This window comes from Scyliorhinus canicula, chromosome 5 (assembly GCF_902713615.1).
Source record: "Scyliorhinus canicula chromosome 5, sScyCan1.1, whole genome shotgun sequence".
NCBI lineage: Eukaryota > Metazoa > Chordata > Chondrichthyes > Carcharhiniformes > Scyliorhinidae > Scyliorhinus > Scyliorhinus canicula.
The window spans coordinates 20678800-20700486 of NC_052150.1; the positions used below are offsets into that span (position 1 = coordinate 20678800).

General features: G+C 46.3%; 1 protein-coding gene across 1 annotated transcript in view; it reads left to right on the forward strand.

The window, feature by feature from the left end:
• The window catches only part of gmds (GDP-mannose 4,6-dehydratase), a 621977-nt gene extending 614473 nt beyond the window's left edge, over window positions 1-7504 (forward strand). The window contains exons 10-11 of the mRNA XM_038796739.1: window positions 6539-6607; window positions 6995-7504. Of these exons, the coding sequence (XP_038652667.1) occupies window positions 6539-6607; window positions 6995-7057 (132 nt within the window). The 3' untranslated portion in view covers window positions 7058-7504. The remainder of the gene's footprint in view (window positions 1-6538; window positions 6608-6994) is intronic.
• Window positions 7505-21687: the final 14183 nt, after the last annotated feature.

Below are 21687 nucleotides of genomic sequence, written 5' to 3' on the forward strand. Positions count from 1 at the left end.
GGCAATTTACTGTGGCCAATCCACCTAACCTGCACATTTTTGGGTTGTGGGGGTGAAACCCACGTAGACTTGCGGAGAATGTGCAAACTCCATACGGACAGTGACCCAAGGCCAGGATTCAAACTCGGGTCCTCAGTGCCGTAAGCAGCAGTGCTGGCCACCGTGCTACCTATTGGCAATTCTGTTTTAAAGAATTAATAGTAAAGTGTGTAGTCTGCATGTTCTCCCCGTGTCTGTGTGGGTTTCCTCGGGTGCTCCGGTTTCCTCCCACAGTACAAAGATGTGCAGGTTAGATGGATTGGGCAAGCTAAATTGCCCCTTAAAAAAAATAGTAAAGTGTGTTTGTATAGTTTCACAATTACACAATATACACTGATGCCTCACGGCGCTGAGGATTCTGGTTTGATCCTGGCTCCGGGTCACTGTCCCTGTGGAGTTGGCGCATTCTCCCCGTGTCTGCGTGGGTGTGACCGCCCACAACCCAAAGATGTGCAGGGTAGGTGGATTGGCCACATTAAATTGCCACTAAATTGGAAAAAAATAATTTGGTACTCTAAATTTAAAAGAATTGTAATAATTACACTATATAACTTTTCAAAGTGATATCTGCAAACCCTGGAGGCCTGGCCAAGATTTCACCAGCCACTCAGATGGCAGTCAGCTGCATTAGTACCCCCCAAATACAGATACCACTATAGACAATTCAAAAGCTATTAGTATGTAGGCTGTCTGCGGTGAAGGTAATGTGTGACAACATTCTGTAACTAAAAAGAAACTGAAAAACTGTTTGAAAATACTGGGGTGAGTGGGGGGATGATGGAGATGAGGCGGTGATTTGCGGTCAAAATGTGGTTTGCGTAATGTACCATGTCCTTTAAATTAAATTCAAATCTGTACTTGTTTTTTAATAAAATGAGTTACTGTGCATTATAAGCAAAGTCTCCAACAAAGTGCTGCTCCTTTAAGGGACCCTGTGAAAATATAGTCAATCTGTGTGTTTGGAACTAACACATCCACTAGAGAGAGGTTGTACTTAACCAAAAATAAAATCACAGTCCAAAGAACTTGGAGATATTTGTAAAGTTGTCACACTTGTGCACTTTTGGTTGGTGCTTTGACAAGATCTTAAGCAAGCAAATCTCCATTTCACCCCATTGCCTTTACTGTTCCTGTCCTGTGTTTAAGTAGTTGGATTAAGTGTGTCTACCAACAGTGCCCGATTCTGAGAGTAAGTAATCCCACGCGCTTTACAACAGGTGGAAGGACCTTGTATCAAATTCCTGCTTCCTTGAGATTCATGCACAACCACTTTCTCGCTCAGAATCAATATTTAAAATGTATCTCCAAAATCTACCTATGAATAATTATCGGTGGTCCTCGTGCTTTTGCTGAAATTGTTGCAAAGTTTGAAGTACAAGTTGGAAGGTTTTTGTGAAGTCCCTGAATCATTTAAAACGCATACACATTCTTGTACAGTCGATTTAACCAGACAAGTTACCATTGCCTTGGAATGAAATTTGCGCTCAATGATCGTTCACTGAACAATCCCATTTGTTCAAATCTGTGTAGCTGCTTCTTGGGAAAGTGGATTGATTTTGTAGGCATTTATTTTCACAGCCCCTGAATATGATATCCTACATTAGTGAAGGTAGAAAATATTTTATTACAGTCTGCAGCTAAACAAACTTCTTAAAAATGATCAGCTGACGGGATCATCACCCATATGATTGTGTTGTCACACCTTTAGCTTTAAATCACACCAATTAAAGTAAGATATCATTCATCAGATACACATCTCCACATTTAACAAAGCATAGCAATAGAATCCATATAAACTAATTTGTTCAAGACAAAATCTCAATCAACTTTCTCAGTAGAAAAGCAGCATAATGTACTTAAATTGCAAATTATTTATTTATTTTAAAAAAAAATTTAGATTACCCAATTATTTTTTCCAATTAAGGGGCAATTTAGCATGGCCAATCCACCTACTCTGCACATTTTTGGGTTGTTGGGGGCGAAACCCACGCAGACACGGGGAGAATGTGCAAACTCCACACGGATAGTGACCCAGAGCCGGGATCAAACCTGGGACCTCAGCGCCGTGAGGCGGTTGTGCTAACCCTTAGGCCACCGTGCTGCCCAATTGCGAATTATTTTAACATTGTACAATAACACATTGAATGAAAGTAGCTGTAATGTAATCTTTCAGGCCATTGTCCCGCAGCAGGAGGAAACACAACATGAATAGGTGGGTGGCACGGTAGCACAGTGGTTATCACTGTTGGATTGGATTGGATTGGATTGGATTTGTTTATTGTCACGTGTACCGAGGTACAGTGAAAAGTATTTTTCTGCAAGCAGCTCAACAGATCATTCAGACATGGGAAGAAAAGGGAATTGAACAGAATTCAAGAAAATACATGAGAATACATAATAGGGCAACACAAGATATACAATGTAACTACATAAGCATTGGCATCGGATGAAGCAGACAGGGTGTAGTGTTAATGAGGACAGTCCATAAAAGGGTCATTTAGGAGTCTGGTGACAGTGGGGAAGAAGCTGTTTTTGAGTCTGTTCGTCCGTGTTCTCAGACTTCTGAATCTCCTGCCCGATGGAAGAAGCTGAATTATTTTAACATTGTACAATAACACATTGAATGAAAGTAGCTGTTATGTAATCTTTCAGGCCATTGTCCCGCAGCAGGAGGAAACACAACATGAATAGGTGGGTGGCATGGTAGCACAGTGGTTATCACTGTTGCTTCACAGCTTCAGGGTCCCAAGTTCGATTCCCGGTTTGGGTCACTGTCTGTGTGGAGCCTGCACGTTCTCGCTGTGTGCGTTTCCTCTGGATGCTCCAGTTTCTCCCCACAAGTCCTGAAAGATGTGTTTGTTAGGCGAATTGGACATTCTGAATTCTCCGTCTGTGTACCCGAACAGGCGGCGGAATGTGGCAACTAGGGGATTTTCACAGTAACTTCATTGCAGTGTAAATGTAAGCCTACTTGAGACAATAAAGATTATTATTATAATAATTGCACAATATTCTCTACAGTGTCGAATCAGCCGAGAGGCATTTGATTGTCACAAGTAATAGTCCTGCCTTTTAAAATGCAATTTTTACAATGTTTTGAAGCATTCTCCTCATGTCTTCATTATAATCACAATGTTCACTGCTAAGCAAACTCCAAATTAGGAAGATCGAAATCATTGCAGGTCATTCAGTAAAGTCGCCATAGTCCGAGGTGACTGTAGCCTGCAGGAGGGGAAGCTGATTTAACCTGAGGATCACCACACCTCAGGCGAGGGGCAAGGTTGAGAAGGGGGTGCCTTCATAAATAACCTCAGCTGGGACGGGAATTGACCCTGCGCTGTTGGCTTCGCTCTGCATCACCAAACCAACTCAAACAACTGTGCTAACCGACCCACCATGCCCTCCAGCATGTCGTAATTTATGTGTTATATATGTTGCAACATATATATGGCTAACCTGTGCCTGAACCATTAAACAACCGTTGGTCTATATTCCTTGATAGCCTTTTTTTTAACAGAAATGTATCAATTTCTAGTCTTAAAAATATCAATAGACCCAGCATTCGCAGTCTTGAGGGAGCGAGTTCCAGATTTCCTTCATGTGAAGATGTTTGACTTTTTAATTTCGCTGCAAAATGGTTGGTTTAGCTCACCAGGCTAAATCGCTGGCTTTTAAAGCAGGCCAGCAGCACGGTTCGATTCCCGTACCAGCCTCCCCGGACAGGCGCCGGAATGTGGCGACTAGGGGCTTTTCACTGTAACTTCATTGAAGCCTACTCGTGACAATAAGCGATTTTCATTTTCAGATGGCTGAGCTCTAATTTTAAGATTATGCTCTTTCTTGCTCTGCATTGCTCCACAGGAAGAAAGTGTCTCTGTATCGACACTATTCAAAAGATAGGAAAAACTTACATTTTTACAGCACCTTTCATAGCCTCAGGACATCCCAGAGATCTAACCAGTGAAGGGCAGTCACTGTTATAATATAGGAAATGGGACAGCCAATTTGGCACAGGAAGATCCCGCAAACAGTAATGAGATAATGACCAGTGGCATTTTTTTGTGTTCTTGTTGACTGTGGGATAAATATTGACCAGGACCGCCAGGGATAAATCCCCCTGGTGTTTTTCAAAATAGTGCCATGGGATCTTTCACACCCACTGGAGAGGATGGACTGGGCCCTGGTTTACCTTCATTGTGCAGCATTATCTCAATGTGTTACTGGAATGTCAGCCTAGATTTCTGGAATGGGACCCAAACCAAGAACTTTGTGATGCCCGGGCAAGAGAGCTATCAACTGAGCCGGAACCGTGACACCCCCCCCCCCCCCCCCCCTATCGTTTTAAAATCTTTGATTAGGTCAACACCCCTCAGTCTTCTAGGCATAATAATCAGCTTGGGAATCCTTCTGCAACTCCCCCCTCCCCCACCCCATTATTCCCGACAGTATGGCTATGAAGACACCTTACAAAAAAGGAATAAAACCATGTTTATGCAACATAACACCATAATTTAACCCTTTAATTCCTGATACCAATCTAACGATCCAGCAATGTACCCGGTCCAAGGCCGTATATCCTTTGAGGTTCGGAAGAGTGTAACGAAGGTTCACCAGAATTGTTCCGCGAATGGCGGGAATGCCTTTTGAAGAGAGGTTAGGAAACCTGGGTCTGTGTTCTCCTGAGTTTCGAAGAATGAGAGATGATCTCATTGACACCTATAAAACACTTAAAGGAATAGACAGGCTAGATGCAGGTAAGATTGAGAGTCTGAAACTAGGGGACCCAATTCCAAAATAAGGGCAATGCAACTTGGGATCGAGATGAGGAGAAATTTCTTTACACAGAGAGTTGCAACTCTGTGGATTTCTCTACAACAGAGGGCTGTGGAAGCTCAATCACTGAGTATGTTTAAGGCAGAGATTGATAGGTTTCTGATTAACAATAATGTAAAGGGTTATGGGGACAGTGGATGTAAAAGGTGTTGAAGTGTGTGATCGGCCCAGATCGTGTTGAATGGTGGAGCAGACTCGATGGGCTGAATGGCCTCCTTAAGTTCCTGATACCCAGACCTGAATGTGCGGCTCCAGAAGGGCTCAACCTAGACTGAAGCATCAACGCGTCTTCCTTGTATCTCAACCTCCATAAGATAGGGGTCAGCATTCCATTATTTATACATATGTATGTATCTGTGCACTATCCTAATTCACTGTTACCCCTTTCATAAAGTAATGACTTGAGGTGAGGGCTCAAGAACATCCAATCCAGCAACATGCTCCTTGGGACTTCTGAATGGCAGATGAGGCGTGGATGGAACAAGCTGGTGTGTTTTTAATGTTCCATTGGGCATCTCGGCTCAGTTGCCAGTGACCCTCTCCTTCTCTCCTGCCCCCCCCCCCCCCCCCCCCGCCCGTGGAGAATTTTGTTGACAAAAGAGGCTGATGGGAAAGTGAATTAATATTGGTCAAAAAAAAGGAGGAAATGGTTACGAATTCAGATCGTGGGTCAGGAAATTCCCTGCATTTGATTATTTACCCCTCAATGAGGTCAGGTTTTTTTGTGTCTTGAGTGTTTTTATTGGTGGGGGGAGACCTCCAGATAGTGGAGCGTTTTGGAAGTCCAAGGCTAGGAACTAAGTGGGTGGGAGTCAGTTGACAATTTTGATCAGCCCCCCCTCTAACCTCTTCTTATGATGGCCCTGTGAGTTGAAATGCATTACTGAACAGTCAAAACATCAAACAGCAGCCACAAAGGAAAATAAAGCCCATCGTTTTAATTAAACGCTTCCAGTATTCTGTAGCCGGCTTGTTTATTGGTATAAATGCAGCAAAATCCGCTGGGGATATTTTTCAGGCAAGTTCAATGTGGGGTTTTGGAAAGTGTGGGAATGGTTCGTTTACAAAGCCTGTTTCAGTGTGTTTGATATATTTATATATATAACTGGCGGCAGAGGGGACTGTGGAGTGCTCAGGAACTTCCGTTCAATCCCAAATATTCGGGGGTGAGTAACTGAGCCGGTTGCTCTGATACTGATCACTCACCAGTGAAATACCAAATTGTGTCATTACACTCAGCTTAGCGCGTTAGGGAGAGAGAGGGCGCTGATCTAACTAACTTAATAAACACTCTTTCGGCTGGTAAGTGATTTTTTTCTCTCTCTGAACGCTTTAAACCTGCAGAGGAGGCGAGGGCTCAGTGCGAGAGAACTGGACCCCCCCCCCCCCCCCCACCCCCTCAAAAAGCAGGGAACTGCCAGCGGGAGGGAGTTCAGAATCTGTTACCTGCCAGTCCACCGACCCCCAGTTTACCCCTGACCTTCAAACCTGCAACATCCCAGAAAGACTGTGAGCTGCCGCGGGGCTCCAGCGCCTGGTGCAGGTTTTAACGAGAGAAGCGGCAATAATCCATTGAAACCCAACAACACACTGTGTAAAACACAGCCCAGACAGTGTCGTTGACGTTGACCCTGTGCTTCATAATTTTTTTTTCCTATCCCAAAAGGAATTTCTACAAGGAGACAGCACCAAAGCGCTACAGAAACTGGGATGGAAGCCAAAAGTTACATTTGAAGTAAGTGTTTGTTTTGGAGTTGCAAATATATATATTTTAAATCAATGCATCTGAAATCTCTCATTCTCCCCCCCCCCCCTCCCCCCGCCCTTTTGCCCCCAAAACACTCTGTTGCGGTTCTGTGTGTGTGTAGTGGTCCCCACAGGCCCCCATTCCTCTCTCGTCAACGCTATCCCTTGGGATGCAACCGATTAACAATTGATTTCTGTTTAATAATCTCGTCTTATTTTGCCCCCCAAATGCAAGATGTGTCAGGGAGAATGAACCCCGTCGCTCGGTCATCTTGGGGTGAGGGCTGCGGTGGTTTGGGCCCGAATTGCACCCCTACTATGTTTTTTTGTTTTAACTGCTTTCTTGCTGAGCTGACGGTGCTGTGCTTGTCTGTAGGACCTGGTGAAGGAGATGGTGGCTGCTGACATTGAGCTCATGAAGACCAATCCGAATGCCTAAAGCCGGACGCCAGCGCCTCAAGACCTCTGGCTGAAATACTGGGAGCAATGCAATCATGAGGACCGCTCTACATATCAAAGCAACAAGGGGATGGATTATTAATATGCAGGGGGCGGGGGATGCAGATGGGCCGAACGGCCCCCTTCTGTGCTGTGGGGAAATCTACCATTCTAATAGGATTCATTTTTTTTTAAATTAGGTGTTAAATTATGCACTCTGAATGACTGGGTTATTTATCGGTTGGTGGGAGCAATCTTTAACAATGAAAATGTCTTTCTCTTTCAACTGTCTTTTTAATATTGGAATGGCCACTTTGTAAACGGGGTTGGGAGCGAAGGGACGCTTCTGTTTGTGTCTGTACCGAATAAGATTCTGTCTTTAAACCCTGATGTGTTGCTGAATCTCCTTTTGGATTGAAATATGAAAATGCAGGTTTTAACAATTCCAGACGTGCTTTTTTCTTTGTGTGTGTTTAATTTCAGTATTGACCCTCTACTGCATTCGCTGATCAGTTTCATGTCTTGTTTTTCTTCACACGTAATAGGGTTGATTTTATTTTTCAAAATACTTTCTCTACACTGAACCTTAATGATGGCCTGAACTTGAGGAGAGAAACACGGTAGGGGAGGGGGGGGGGGGGGGAAGACTCCTAGCTTCCAATGAACAAAACGTCTTTAGTTTCCCTTAGGAGCCCCTAATGAAGGCATTTGGCCGTAAGTGGGAACAATTTCAGGGTGTTTAGAGAGTGCAATCTGATTTATAAAGGGTCCCTCTGTATTTTACACCATTCACCCTGTAGATCTGTGTTCTTGCACAATCCTTTCTATAATTAGACCCAGTCTCACTTGGGAGGGGGGAGGGGGGGGGGGGGGTTGCTAGCGATTTTTAAAAAAATACACCCCTCCAGTACATAATTAAACCTTTAAAAGGTAAGATCATTGGAAGTATTTGCTTTGAAACCTTTTCATTCTTCTCTGGGTAAGGTACAGAACGCAGTTTGGTTGCATTTTCCTCAGGCTAAAACTCTGCATGTTATCCCTTGAAGCTTGCCGTTTATCCTGGGTCCGGAAATCCAAAACCTCCCCCCCCAAAAAAAATCCCCTTCCCTTCCAGAGAAGCCACTACATATCCAGCTCTCCAATTCGTCTCCTGCCGTTAAGTCGTAACTCGGAAGGCAAAGTGATTTTCCAATTGATTAAGTCACTCCGGCCACCTTTTTTTTTAAAAAGCATTATTCCAACACGACCAGGTTTAAATAACGCGGGGGGGGGGGGGGGGGGGGGGAGTAAATGCATTGCAATGAGGTCGGCCCAGAACGAAAATGTGACATTGGGAATACATTTGAGGCGGTGTTTGTACATAGATGCGGACTGTGAAATACATCAAGTCTAATTTCTGTACAAAGGAAGATTTCCGCTATTTCGCTGCCTGAATGTTTGCAAAGGCAGCAAATGAAATCCACTCCGACCATTTGCCAGTTTATTGCCGTGTTACAGTGATTGGGAGCGAAGAACCCGCCCGATAGGATGATGCAGAGGGGACACAGTGTGGACGCGGGGTGGGTTGAATCTTATTCGTGCTCTCTTGAGGCAAAGTGTGTCTCCAAATAAAAACTCCATATTTCCCATTGACCTTTCCCCGTCCAACTGCCACCCCGTTTGTTTCTTTTTTTAAAGTTTGTTCAAACGAATGTGGAGCCCATCTCCCTGACATCAAATCGGTGCAAAGTGAAATATCTACACATCATTGCGGGTAGACTGGGGAGATGTATTTGATGCATTCAAAACGCACGGCACATTTCTTTGTCTTTGCGCAGGGATTGGGTTGGTTTAATGTATTAAGAGAACACCTTATCACAGGCTGTAGTTCCCAGCAGTCAGACAGTGGGTCTTATTGACTTTAATTGGGAACATATGTCAGTAAGCATCGCCAGAGTCTGGGGGGTGGGGGGGAGATACCAGCTTGCAACAGGATTGATACAGGTGCAGGCAACTTTTTCTCCCGCCCTTAGAACATTTTTTTACAAGTCGAACAAAACTCTTGTGGTTTGGAGGCTTCCCAGTACCTTCGCAAAACAAAAATGCAACTATTTATTGATCTAATTATCAAATAAAAAAACGTCGAGCGTGAGGATTATTTTTTAATCTTAAACGGTTCGATTCTTGGACTGTCTGGTGAAACAAACGGAGCTTCAAATCCTGACTGACCACTGTTGCCCTCAAGCTGTGAAAGGAAGCCCTGTCCTTAGAGAACACGTTTATTAATCTCTTTTTCTAAAACAGTGGGTGTCTACCCCAGATTTTCCTTCCCCTCCTGGAGATTGCACTCCACGATTCTTTCAATTTCCGTTTAGGAGTTTGTAACACTTTGCCAGAAGTGATGCAGAACAGTCAGCTAAATAATGATCATTTAATTCCCGATAGCTGGCCCGGATTGCTTGCTTTGTGGGGAAGCTCAGACTGTGTCAGATTCCACAATTTCGGGATGATTTTTTTTTATAGGGATGAAACACTCCCAAGAGCTTCACAATGTCCAGAAGGCGCAAAATTGGTCTTGCGCGGGTGACATTTCGTTGAGTGAGGAAGCACATCCGAATGGTCATGTCATCAGAACACTGAACATTTCGGGGATACACAAGGCGAAACTGATCACTGCTTCGGAAATTACAAACGCTGCGTTTCTGTAATTAAACAAGGGGGACCCCCCCCCCCCCCCCCCCCCCAAACACCACACACACACACCACCCGGAAAATATTTTAATGCAGAAATCCGTTGAAATGATGATATAGGTTAGGAAATTTAAAAAACTACGGTGAATTATGTGAATTCACTTCGCGCAGGGAGCCAAGGATTTCGAATGGTGAACCCTATTTTGGAGCGAGCTATTTCAGGTCCTGGTCCTGGCTTGTGTATTTCACGCTGGCTGTTCTGTGACTGTTCTCACTTTATCATTGGAGCTTCGAAATTTCCAGGCTGACGGATCAACGGCGTACCCCCCCCCCCCCCCCCCCCAATACTCCGGAAATTGTATTACAACCGTGATAGAGCGACATGACTTTTCAAAGATCTCTCTTACATTAGAAAGACCTTATCCTTGAATCCGGTTCGATAGTGTATTTGGTGTCATCAATCCATCTCCTGTCAATTGCTGCACCATCGAATACTCTTCAAATAGAAGGGACACGGGACCCAATCAGTAGAAACCTGGATTGTCACTTAATAATAATCTCTTTATTATTGTCACAAGTGGGTTTAGATTAACAATGCAATGAAGTTTCTGTTGAAAATGCACAAGCCTCTTTTGCTTCTGGGTCCACATGGCTGCAAACATGTACGGCACTGGCAGATACTTTTAAAAATACTTTTTTAAAAATCTACATACTTTTGAAAACACATCAATATCAACAAGGTATCCTGCCTGGTGAATTGGAAATGAATTAGCCCACGTGGGTCTGTGAGGGGCAGGGAGATGCCTGAACAGGTTGCACCCCCTGACCAAGTGCCTCAGTACTTGAACTTTTCCGAGGTTCAGATGACTTCAGGTAGTCAGTGTCTGCCAGTCACTCAGTCTCTGGTGAGCTTCCCAGCAATGATCGGCGAAGTTGCCCCGTCCCGCTGTTTCTTACCCAGTCAAGACTTGTCTGACCATATTCATAACGATGAACAACTTGGATCACGTATTCCTGAAAACCCTGGCATTAAAACTTCCCCCCTGTCCCTCCTCAAATGATCCTGCTTTGTTTAAATCAACATCGCTCATTTCAGTTCTTTTGTGTTTCCACAACGGTGTCAATGAACCAGGCAACCCCTGGAATGTTTTTCTGAAAATTGTGCGCGTCACAAACGGAACTTAATTTTAACCATTTGTCCATTTCGACGTCTAATATTTAATTGTGTTAGATTGGGATTACAATGACGAGAAAAAAAATGCACGCAACAACTTTGTTTTAAAAATATTCTTTCCCAGCTTACAGAAAACAACTTAGTGTCTTATAGCTTATCCGAAATTTCAATGGGAAGACAAGGTATTCGAATTAAAATAATTTTTTTATAATGCAAAGCTTGAGGGAAAAAAATCAAATATAGGTTAAAATTTTGGCAACAGGGTGTAAAAATAATAATCTTTATTGTCACAAGTAGGCTGACATTAACACTGCAATGAAGTTGCTGTGGAAATCCCCTAGTCGCCACATTCCGGCGGGTACACCGAGGGAGAATTCAGAATGTCCAATTCACCTAACAAGTACGTCTTTCGGGACTCGTAAGAGGAAACCGGATTGCAGTGTACATAAGAGGCACAAAATAGTGTCTTAAACTATCGTTAATTTTGTATCAATGCACTTGTATATTGTGCAACCCTTTCCCGAAACAATTGGCGCTAATTGCATTCTTTAATCAGAAGTATTTTTTTACTGATTGTGAGGTTGTTAGAATGATGTTTGTTCTTTACTGGGCAGACTGACAGTCATTTTACTAAACTGAAACACAACCCCAATCTTAAATTATTGCTCCTCTCCAGAATAATGTAATTTCGGTTGAAGTAGCTAATTTAACTGACACGTTTGGGACTTTTTGAAATGTATTATATTGCTTGAATATCCATCTGGCTCCAAACGCGACCTGCAGCTAATTTTAGTGCAGTTTTATTGAACCAACCATCCTGTCGTTGATTGGAGCTAAAGGTCCCAGAGAAGCTTTGCAGTAAAAACCACCATAAATCCGGGCACAGTTCTGGGAGTAATAACAGGAATAGAAACCAGCCTTCAGTTCGTCTATGTGAATGGAGCCTCCGCATGAAAGAAAAAATAGGTGCAGTCTTTTGAAGAACTGTTATTGCCAATACAACAAATGTTTCTGAGGTTTGTACAGTGGTAAGATCACACTGTGCGCTGGTGGGCCTGTCCTTTCAAAAGGCCCGAGTGTCTCTTTAATGTGCTCAATCTGCCCAGGTGCTGCAAGCGCTCTAACTTGCAGCTCTGTTATCCTGCCCGTGACATGCGACTGCTTCCTTCTGGAATGCCTGCTGGCATTGGTAGCTCTTCCTGACTCCCAACTATGCACTCAGAGGAAGGGAGTTGAAACCTGTATCTGAAGCGTGTGGCAGTCACTGCTTTGGTCCATCAACACCACTGACCCCTGCCTATGACAACCCCGGGACACTTGGGCGTAAACTAAAATCGGAGCCCCTGGATTCTCCCCACACTGATGTCAATGATCTATATCTATATACATTATACCGAGAGTTCCCATTAAAGAACATGTTTTGACAGTGGGGGAGACACCTGGGAGCATTGAGACCTTCGAGGTTTCCTTGGGTCAACACTTCTCTTTAGAGAATGAAGGGACTTTTTAAAGTGAGCGGTGTTTGATATTAGAGAGATCTCTGAGCAATTGGGTTTTTTTTCCCTTTGCGCGTTACATAGCCAGGGAAAGGGGGTGATTTAACCATTGACAGAGTGCAGGACTGCTACTGCAATTCTCACCGGGTTAAACAGAAAATACCCAGGAGTGGCTGCAACATTTCAACTTTGACTATTCCACTCACTTTGCCTTGCGGTTAGGATGCAGTTTGCCCAGTCGGTAGCTGGATATGATGTCCACCTCTACCTTCACATTCACCTTCACGTCATCGAGTGTCACAATGGGAAATAGCAAAATGGAATCACTACATTTGGCTGTTTTTTTTCTCTCTCTTTCACTGCAACGATCCCGAATTGCTCTGTCTAACTTTAATGGTGACGTTTCGCAGTGTTCGACTGCACGCACGAGAGTTGGGCAGGCGAGTATTTCCACTAAAATACTCGGTCACCTTTCAGAGCAACCCTGGGAGCTCAACTGGACTTAAAATTAGACTTTCTACCGCTTGTATGGTGGGACAGTGAGTAAGGTGACAAAGGTGACAAAGCCTGTGGTATGCCAGACCAAAGACTGGGGGGGGGGGGGGGGGGGGGGGTGAAACCTCAGAAATGTAATCTGGACAGGAGTACAGCTATAGCCTCCGTCTTGCAGCCTTTGGGACACTCAGAAGAATTGTTCACTTTGTCATATTAAGAAGGAAAAAAACGCATTCCTTAATCTTGGTTTAAGTCAAGAACATTGTTTTGAGAGCTTCGGGATTCCTGTTTGACTTTGCAGTATTGTGCCCAGATTGCTCAATGAGCCGAATGCTGGATTAACTGTGAAAATACTGAAATTATATTGACCGGGAGATACATGGGGGTTAATAAAGTGCAAGTCGACTCTCAGTCTACATTGAAATAACTTTAGAGCAGGGGGAACTCGCATTGTGGAGTGGCACACTGCTTCCGAATTTGTTTCAGAAAATACCCAGCAATCGGCTCTTCACCTCTAATACTGGGTGGCGTGGGACACAAGTTGTGTTCGACGCCCCTTGAGCATTTTAAAGACATGAGAAGGAACCAGAGCAGATGGAATGAAACGCGGGGATGGATAAAGCCTTCAAGCAGCAGTTGAAACGCAACCTGAGCCCGGACTACAAGTGGGGGAGGCAGGAAAAGGGGAGAAAGTGGATCATTTAAAAAACATATAGCATTTTCCATCTTGAATTCGACGAGCCCACAAGCTTGAGAAACTCTTGTTTTTTTTGACCCATACTTTTTTTATATAACCTGAAACTTGGTCCCGTAATAACGCCACGAAAGTTCTGTGGTTACATAAAACCGATGTTAAACGGCGCGTGTACTTTATGGACGTTCCCACTTCGCAGTGTTAAATGGAATTAAGATTTTAAGTTTCTACCCCCCCCCCCCCCCCCCCCAAAGCCACACACTCAACAGTGAGGGAAACATGTTGGCATGAGTCACTCTGTCCAGAATTTCGCTGCTGGGTCTCTGGGAGGTTGGGGGGGGGGGGGGGGGGGAGGGACTGGATAAAAGTTTCCTCTTGCCTCGAATGTCCTGAACTCTTGTGTTACAATTTGCCTGTCCTTTCCCTGCCGCTTTGGAGACTCCAGGCCCTATATCGGTGGCCATGCGGGGGCCCTGTCTAAAGTCTCCAGGGGCAAACGTTCTGTTTGAGGCTACAGGTAACAGCCCCCCCCCCCCCCCCCCGCTTACCCCCCTCAACACCCTTGTTTTGTTTTCTCTCACCGTGCCTCCCCCACCACTTCTCTGAAAGTGTTTGCGAAAATTGCTCCGTCCGCCCACCCATATCGAATCAAGCTGTGTTTGGTTAGGGGAAAAAAAATAGTCGGCCACCCAACCCTATAATCAGCTCTGACCTGAAGCTTTTGAACGCCGGGTTTATCCTGACGCTTTGGCTTCAGGACGGGAGTGAAAGTCAAAACCATCGGGGGCTTTCGGATCCCAGTAAAAATCGAAAGTGGGGGGGAAAAAAGTATTGCCCCCCCATGAGGGAGGGAGGGAGGGGGTGAGGGAGGGAGGGAGGGGGTGAGGGAGGGAGGGAGGGGGTGAGGGAGGGAGGGGGTGAGGGAGGGAGGGAGGGGGTGAGGGAGGGAGGGAGGGGGTGAGGGAGGGAGGGAGGGGGTGAGGGAGGGGGGTGAGGGAGGGGGGTGAGGGAGGGGGGTGAGGGAGGGGAGGGGGGGGTGAGGGAGGGGGGTGAGGGAGGGGGGTGAGGGAGGGGGGTGAGGGGAGGGGGGGGTGAGGGAGGGGGGGTGAGGGAGGGGGGGTGAGGGAGGGAGGGGGGGTGAGGGAGAGAGGGGGGGGTGAGGGAGAGAGGGGGGGGGGAGGGAGGGAGGGAGGGAGGGGGGGTGAGGGAGGGAGGGAGGGAGGGAGGGATGAGGGGTGAGGGAGGGAGGGGGGTGAGGGAGGGAGGGGGGTGAGGGAGGGAGGGGGGTGAGGGAGGGAGGGGGTGAGGGAGGGAGGGGGGTGAGGGAGGGAGGGGGGTGAGGGAGGGAGGGGGTGAGGGAGGGAGGGGGGTGAGGGAGGGAGGGGGGTGAGGGAGGGAGGGGGGTGAGGGAGGGAGGGGGGTGAGGGAGGGAGGGGGGGTGAGGGAGGGAGGGGGGGTGAGGGAGGGAGGGGGGGGTGAGGGAGGGAGGGAGGGAGGGGGTGAGGGAGGGAGGGAGGGGGGTGAGGGAGGGAGGGAGGGGGGTGAGGGAGGGAGGGAGGGGGGTGAGGGAGGGAGGGGGTGAGGGAGGGAGGGGGGTGAGGGAGGGAGGGGGGTGAGGGAGGGAGGGGGGTGAGGGAGGGAGGGGGTGATGGAGGGGGGTGAGGGAGGGAGGGGGGTGATGGAGGGGGGTGAGGGAGGGAGGGGGGTGAGGGAGGGAGGGGGGTGAGGGAGGGAGGGAGGGGGGTGAGGGAGGGAGGGGGTGAGGGAGGGAGGGGGGGTGAGGAGGGGGGTGAGGGGGTGAGGGAGGGAGGGGGGAGGGAGAGAGGGGGTGAGGGAGGGTGAGGGGGGTGAGGGAGGGTGAGGGGGTGTGAGGAGGGGTGAGGGAGGGAGAGGGGGGGATGAGGGAGGGAGGGGGGGTGAGGGAGGGGGGGGGGTGAGGGAGGGAGGGGGGTGAGGGAGGGAGGGGGTGAGGGAGGGAGGGGGGGTGAGGGAGGGAGGGGGGGTGAGGGAGGGAGGGGGGGGGGGAGGGAGGGAGGGGGGGTGAGGGAGGGAGGGGGGTGAGGGAGGGAGGGGGGATGAGGGAGGGAGGGGGGATGAGGGAGGGAGGGGGGGATGAGGGAGGGAGGGGGGTGAGGGAGGGAGGGGGGTGAGGGAGGGAGGGGGGTGAGGGAGGGGGGGTGAGGGAGGGGGGGGTGAGGGAGGGAGGGGGGTGAGGGAGGGGGGGGTGAGGGAGGGGGGGGTGAGGGAGGGAGAGGGGGGTGAGGGAGGGAGGGGGGGGTGAGGGAGGGAGAGGGGGGTGAGGGAGGGAGAGGGGGGGTGAGGGAGGGAGGGGGTGAGGGAGGGGGTGAGGGAGGGGGTGAGGGAGGGAGGGGGGTGAGGGAGGGAGGGGGGTGAGAGAGGGGTGAGGGAGTGAGGGAGGGAGGGGTGAGGGAGGGGTGAGGGGTGAGGGAGGGAGGGAGTGAGGGGGTGAGGGAGGGAGGGAGGGGGTGAGGGAGGGAGGGAGGGGGTGAGGGAGGGAGGGAGGGGGTGAGGGAGGGAGGGAGGGGTGAGGGAGGGAGGGAGGGGTGAGGGAGGAAGGGAGGGGGAGGGAGGGGTGAGGAAGGGTGGGGTGAGGGAAGGGGAGTGAGGGGTGAGGGAAGGGGGTGAGGGAAGGGGGTGAGGGAAGGGGGTGAGGGAAGGGGGTGAGGGAAGGGGGTGAGGGGGGGCTTCAAAAGCAGCAGAGACTCCCCCCCACCCCCCAAAAAAAACCCAGCAGATTTCCAGCGCTGAGCCCTTGAGGGTGACAAAGATTAGTCTCCTACTTATTTACTGAAGGAGCGGACACCAGGACGAAGATAGAGGCGCTGGAAATTCAATTTCCCCAAAGAAATAATTTTTTCAAAATATATTCCCAATATTAGGAATATATGTTTAAAGATCTGGCAAACTGAAATAACATTGTCCGGGGGGGGGGGGGGGGGGGTCAGTGTTTCAATGAGTTTGAGTGTGCAAATAAGCTTGCAAATGATTTCTTCTCGGCACTATCATTTTAATTCCACCGCATTTTAAATAACCCGCCAGCAAAAGGATTGCTGTAAAATAGAGAGGGTTTTTTTTTTTAGATTTGAAGTGGTTCGCCAAAGCCCCTTGTTAATCTCAATTTTTGGAATTGTTAAACTGACATCCCTTCCACTGACCTCTGCCTGCATTTTGCTCTCGTGCTTTTCCGCCCTAATGAAAAATGATTCGGCGCGCTGATTGAATTGTATTTCTTCCTGCACTCGTCAGACTTAGTTGCATGTTGTGCAATCAATCTTTTTTTTCTTCCTAACGCGCGACATTTGTTTATTGGGCCGGGGGGTCGGGGGGAGAGAGAATTAATAGTTTTATAATTCAAAGTTGGAAATCGAAATTCTAAGCGTGAACACGCAAGAATGCATCACTGCAAGTGTGCACACATGGAGATGTCCCTTTAGTTGTTCAACGTGGTACAAATAGAATGGTCCCGTGCGGTAAAGGTATGGATTGATTGGGAAAGGACAAAATCTACATTAAAACCCGCATCTCCGCCGGGCAAGAATGTCTGTATCTTCTTTAAACTGAAATTTCATTTCAGCATGGCAACATAAAATATGCCTGTATTCGTGAATTTGTCTGGTTTTACAAGTGTCACATCAGCATTTTTACAAATTCAGCCTGATGCTGTCACAATGTAGAAGCAAATCTAACATGTGTACGGGAGCTGGTACTTTGCTCTGTAATGTATCATTCATTTATCTTTTTCATATTTGATGTTACCCATTTACCATTATTTCGTTCTGTAAGTGTGGTCAGTTTCCGTCCCAGAGAGGTACACACATACTGATTATATGTGCTGCCTGCGTCAAACATCCTATTAAGTTCAGGAAGTGTGAATACAGAGGAAGAATCGAAATCCCAGTCAGCCCCTCGCCCCCTTTTCTTTAAAGAGAACTGCCTCCGCTGCTTCAAACCTTTTCTAACCAGCTTTCAGGGCTGCCTGAACACTGACCAAGGCAGTGTTTGTTTGTAAATAACATTTTAAAATCCCGCCAGGTTTGAGGGAGGGAGCGGGGGGACTCTTCCATCTCAGTAACTCAAGAGAGGAAGATTTCTCATCTGGGTGTCTGAAAGATTAAAGAAGACGGAGTCGCCCAGCCAGAAGAGAAGCAGATTCTGCAATGCCGTTTCACCGGGCAAATTCCCCCACAGCCCAACATTGGCTTAACGTTTGGGCGGATGAAGTCAAATCGCAAAGATTAAAACAAGGATAGGTGTCGCATTTTAAGTACTTGGGCCATTGTGCAACCGATAGGAAATTGTATCTATTCCCATATTTATATTAAAAGCACAGATCGTTCAGGTAATTCTATATTTGACCCCGCGATATTGAATAAGGTCATTAATGCGCAGGGATGGGGCCAAATACTTCAATTTCTGAGACTGAGCATACACGATTGTCTACTTTAATACTGAAGAGTTATCTTGTCAGTTTTACTTGGTGAAATATTTATCATGTATCACAGCTGGCATTGAGGTCCACCACCTCCTGATTTTAACTACCTGCCGGGTTATCTATACACACCTCCATTTTATGGTTAAGTAACTTGTAAATTGATTCACACACGTGAATTCGTATCAATGCGTGTGCAATCATTGTACAGACACATACATAATGAGCTCTAGTTACTTGGAACAAGTTGGGTCATTACATACGGATTGCAATATAACTAGACTGAGCATAATACGTGATAAGAGCGAAAAAGAACCACATTGGGAACAATTTGGAAATATGCAGAAATAGGTGGCGATTTTCCCACATTGTATTAGAATTACATTTCCACAATTCCTATTTTTTCCTGCGTGTCCATTTTGGCAACATTCGTATCTGTTTTAATTTTTCCAATTTGTATTCACTCAGGCCCAATTTCCTGTAACTAATCTTAACCCCATATCAATTATCGTATAGTTTGAACAGGTAATTATCACAGTATTATACAAGTTGCTAAGTCTTTACAACTCGGCAAAATAAATGTGATTTCCTGCTAAACAACATTCAGCAGCTCCAGTCCCGTCATGTTATGAATAATAGGATTAATCATATGGTTTATATGGCCGCAACCCTGGGCACTTTACAACGCATCCTTATTTCACATATCCACAGTGTTCCCAGTTCCAACCCATTATCTTCAGGGAAGTCCAAGATGTGCCATTAGTCCAGTAACTAGGAAGCTTGATTGTTACATTTCCCAACTATTCGACGTCCACCTGTTATTGGTAATAAAATATGTTTTGTTGCCATTTGCTTGGTATGAATTCGTACCCTGAGGCAGAAATCGCCAACGTCATGAATACTCTGAGACGGACAATGGGACAATGATACTATCATTTACAGTCATTGTCTGCACACTCCCCTTCCATTCGAACACTCTCGATATTGTCATCGGCTACACGCTCATAAGCACACTTGTGATTTCTGATGTACAAAAACAATTGTGTGTTTCGATATTCCAAATATCGATACTTGTCCCTGATTAAAAGTTAATTGCCCACGTTTTCCATGCATCTTATGCGATCAAATGCGCAAAACAATTAGATTGAGCTCCCTTGTGATTTTATCCAGATATTATCAACCAACCCCTTTCTATGTCCGGACACGTTTTGAAAAACGATTGTGAACGGCACGTTCTAATTGGGATGGTGTAGACTAGGTGAGCTGTCCCGTGTGAAATCAATTATTAATCCAGTAGCCTGTCAATTACACTCCAATCTACACAAATATTCTTAGCATAACTCGTTGAGTTAAACTGAACGATATTTACAACGGTATTTACCTAAGTACAGACAGATGTCCAATTGGAAAAGCATGGATTGAGCTGCTAAAATCGGAATAATTGCTTTGCTTACACATCAGAGTCAGGGCCGGTTCTATCAGTTTAGTCCAGTCCCCAGGGGGTTCATTGTGGGCAATAGGTGCACAGGCATTTCTCTGCACGCCCAGCAAACCTCTGCACTGTTGCGCCTCGGGCACTCCATTTTTAAAGTGTGCCAAAATTTAAACCAGCGGAGTCCTAATCGAATTAGAAGCGGAGTGCGCGCGGTTAAAATAACACGGGTTCTAGAGTGGGGTCGTGTCTGCTGCTACGAAATGGCAGGAGTTTGAACTCTACGCTCAATTCCTCGGTTCCTCCGACGTATTCAAAACAAACTGCGGCAATGGGGTGTAAATAGTTAATCACAGAACGCCCCGTGTCCAATATAACTCCATTAGGCCAAAGTGGACACATTACAACAGTCCCTATTCGGGTGACCTCAACCAAATTAATTGCCACGTAAAGGCAGCCAATTTTTTTTGTTAACCCATTTTAATTTTTTTTTAAAAAAGTCCAAATTAACTCCAATGTCGCTCAAGCTTCATGTGTCGCAGTGTTCTTTTGTGTGCGTGTGTGAAATGTTGCTGTGGTCTTTCAATACTGTCTAATACACTTGGGTAATAGCGGGACTTCTTCGGGAGCAGGGGATTGTCTCCCAGGATCTCTTCTTTAAATGTCTAGTCAACACTCAACCAGCCCTAATAAGGCATAATATGCGCTCAATAAATCTTAAACGCTGCCAATGCTCTGGTGTATTGTTTGGGAGGCATGTTGGTTAATGTAATGGTCTCCTCTTATTTGCTGCAATGAGTTAAATAAATAATCTCAAATATAATACAGTAATATGATTTAAAGTTGACACTAATGTAATAAGTGCTTCCAAGTTCCAATTTAAATGATAGATATTTTAATGCCAAACGGCAGCGTCTCGTTCTGTTTAGTAGTTGACCTTTTATTTTTTTATTTTAACTGCAGACTGGGCTGCGGGTTCGCAATTCCGCACACTTGTGTCTTTACAGGGCCGGAGTGTAACTTTATTAGTTCCAGATTGGGTTTCCGCCTAATCTTGAGGCGCACGTAACTAGGGGTGAAAGAGTGACGCCTTTGCCTAGGCCCTACCTGGCTACACTTCAAGGACTTCTCTTTAAAGGCCAATCTTAATAACATTATCAATCAATACAAGTAGACAGCGGCCTTCTTTCATACTTCACTGCGATAGAAATGGAAATGAAGAATCCTTTGACTTTAAACTCCTTCAAAACTGCCCCGAGCTTCAGGAGTTCAATCTAATTTCTCCTAACCTTCTAAATGTCTGTTCAAAAAAAAAAATAATCTCCGGAGACAGCATAACGGGCCGGAGCAGACAGTTCAATCCACCGGTTTAGGTTAGCAAAAGCGAGCTGATTAATTTGATGGGGCGGCGGCGGGGGGTTGGTGTTGGAAAACTCATCGTCAATAAAAACTCAGCTACCGGAAAGAGAGAGAATTAACAGAGAGGGAGAGAATCGACAGAGGTACAGCGAGAGAGACTTGACAGAGAAGGAGAATTGACACAGTTGAGACAGAGAATTGAGAGAGATTTGAATAGACCTGCGGTCCAAAACGCTTTGATAAATCCCAGAGTTCACCTCAATTCAGCCAACACGCGGTAGACTTCACAATGAGTATTCTCATTAATAACAGTTTTCAAACACTACTTTTAAATAGTGTACCGATGGAGGCAAGTAGCGAATTAAGATAAACACTTGTAAGAATGCACGTCCCTCCACAGCACTTGCATTCCTTCAATATAACGAGCAGATTGGTCACAGAATTACTACTTAAAATGTAAGAAGTAACTAGCAGTCAGCTCCACCATCCGCACAATAGGGTGGCTGAAGGAATCGCCTTTGACCATCGCATTTTAAAGAGGGGCTGGATTTATGGAGACACATTACCCTGTGAGCTTGCTGGCGTTAGCTTTTCTACAACAATCCACAGGTGATGATTCCCCGAGTCCTCAAATCAAAGCCTCAGTGCTCCAATTGGCAGTAATCAAATAAGAAACGATTGCAATTACTGACTAATTGTTGTCTTTAGATAGCAGAGGCGATAAGGGGCAGTTTGATCCGCAATGTCAACTGCGGATGAAGGTTCCCTGCAATCATTCGCCAACTCTTTAGCTTCTGGAACAGATAGAAGGGCGAGAGATTTTAAAAAAGAAAGAAAGAAGAGAAAGAAAGGCGTAACATA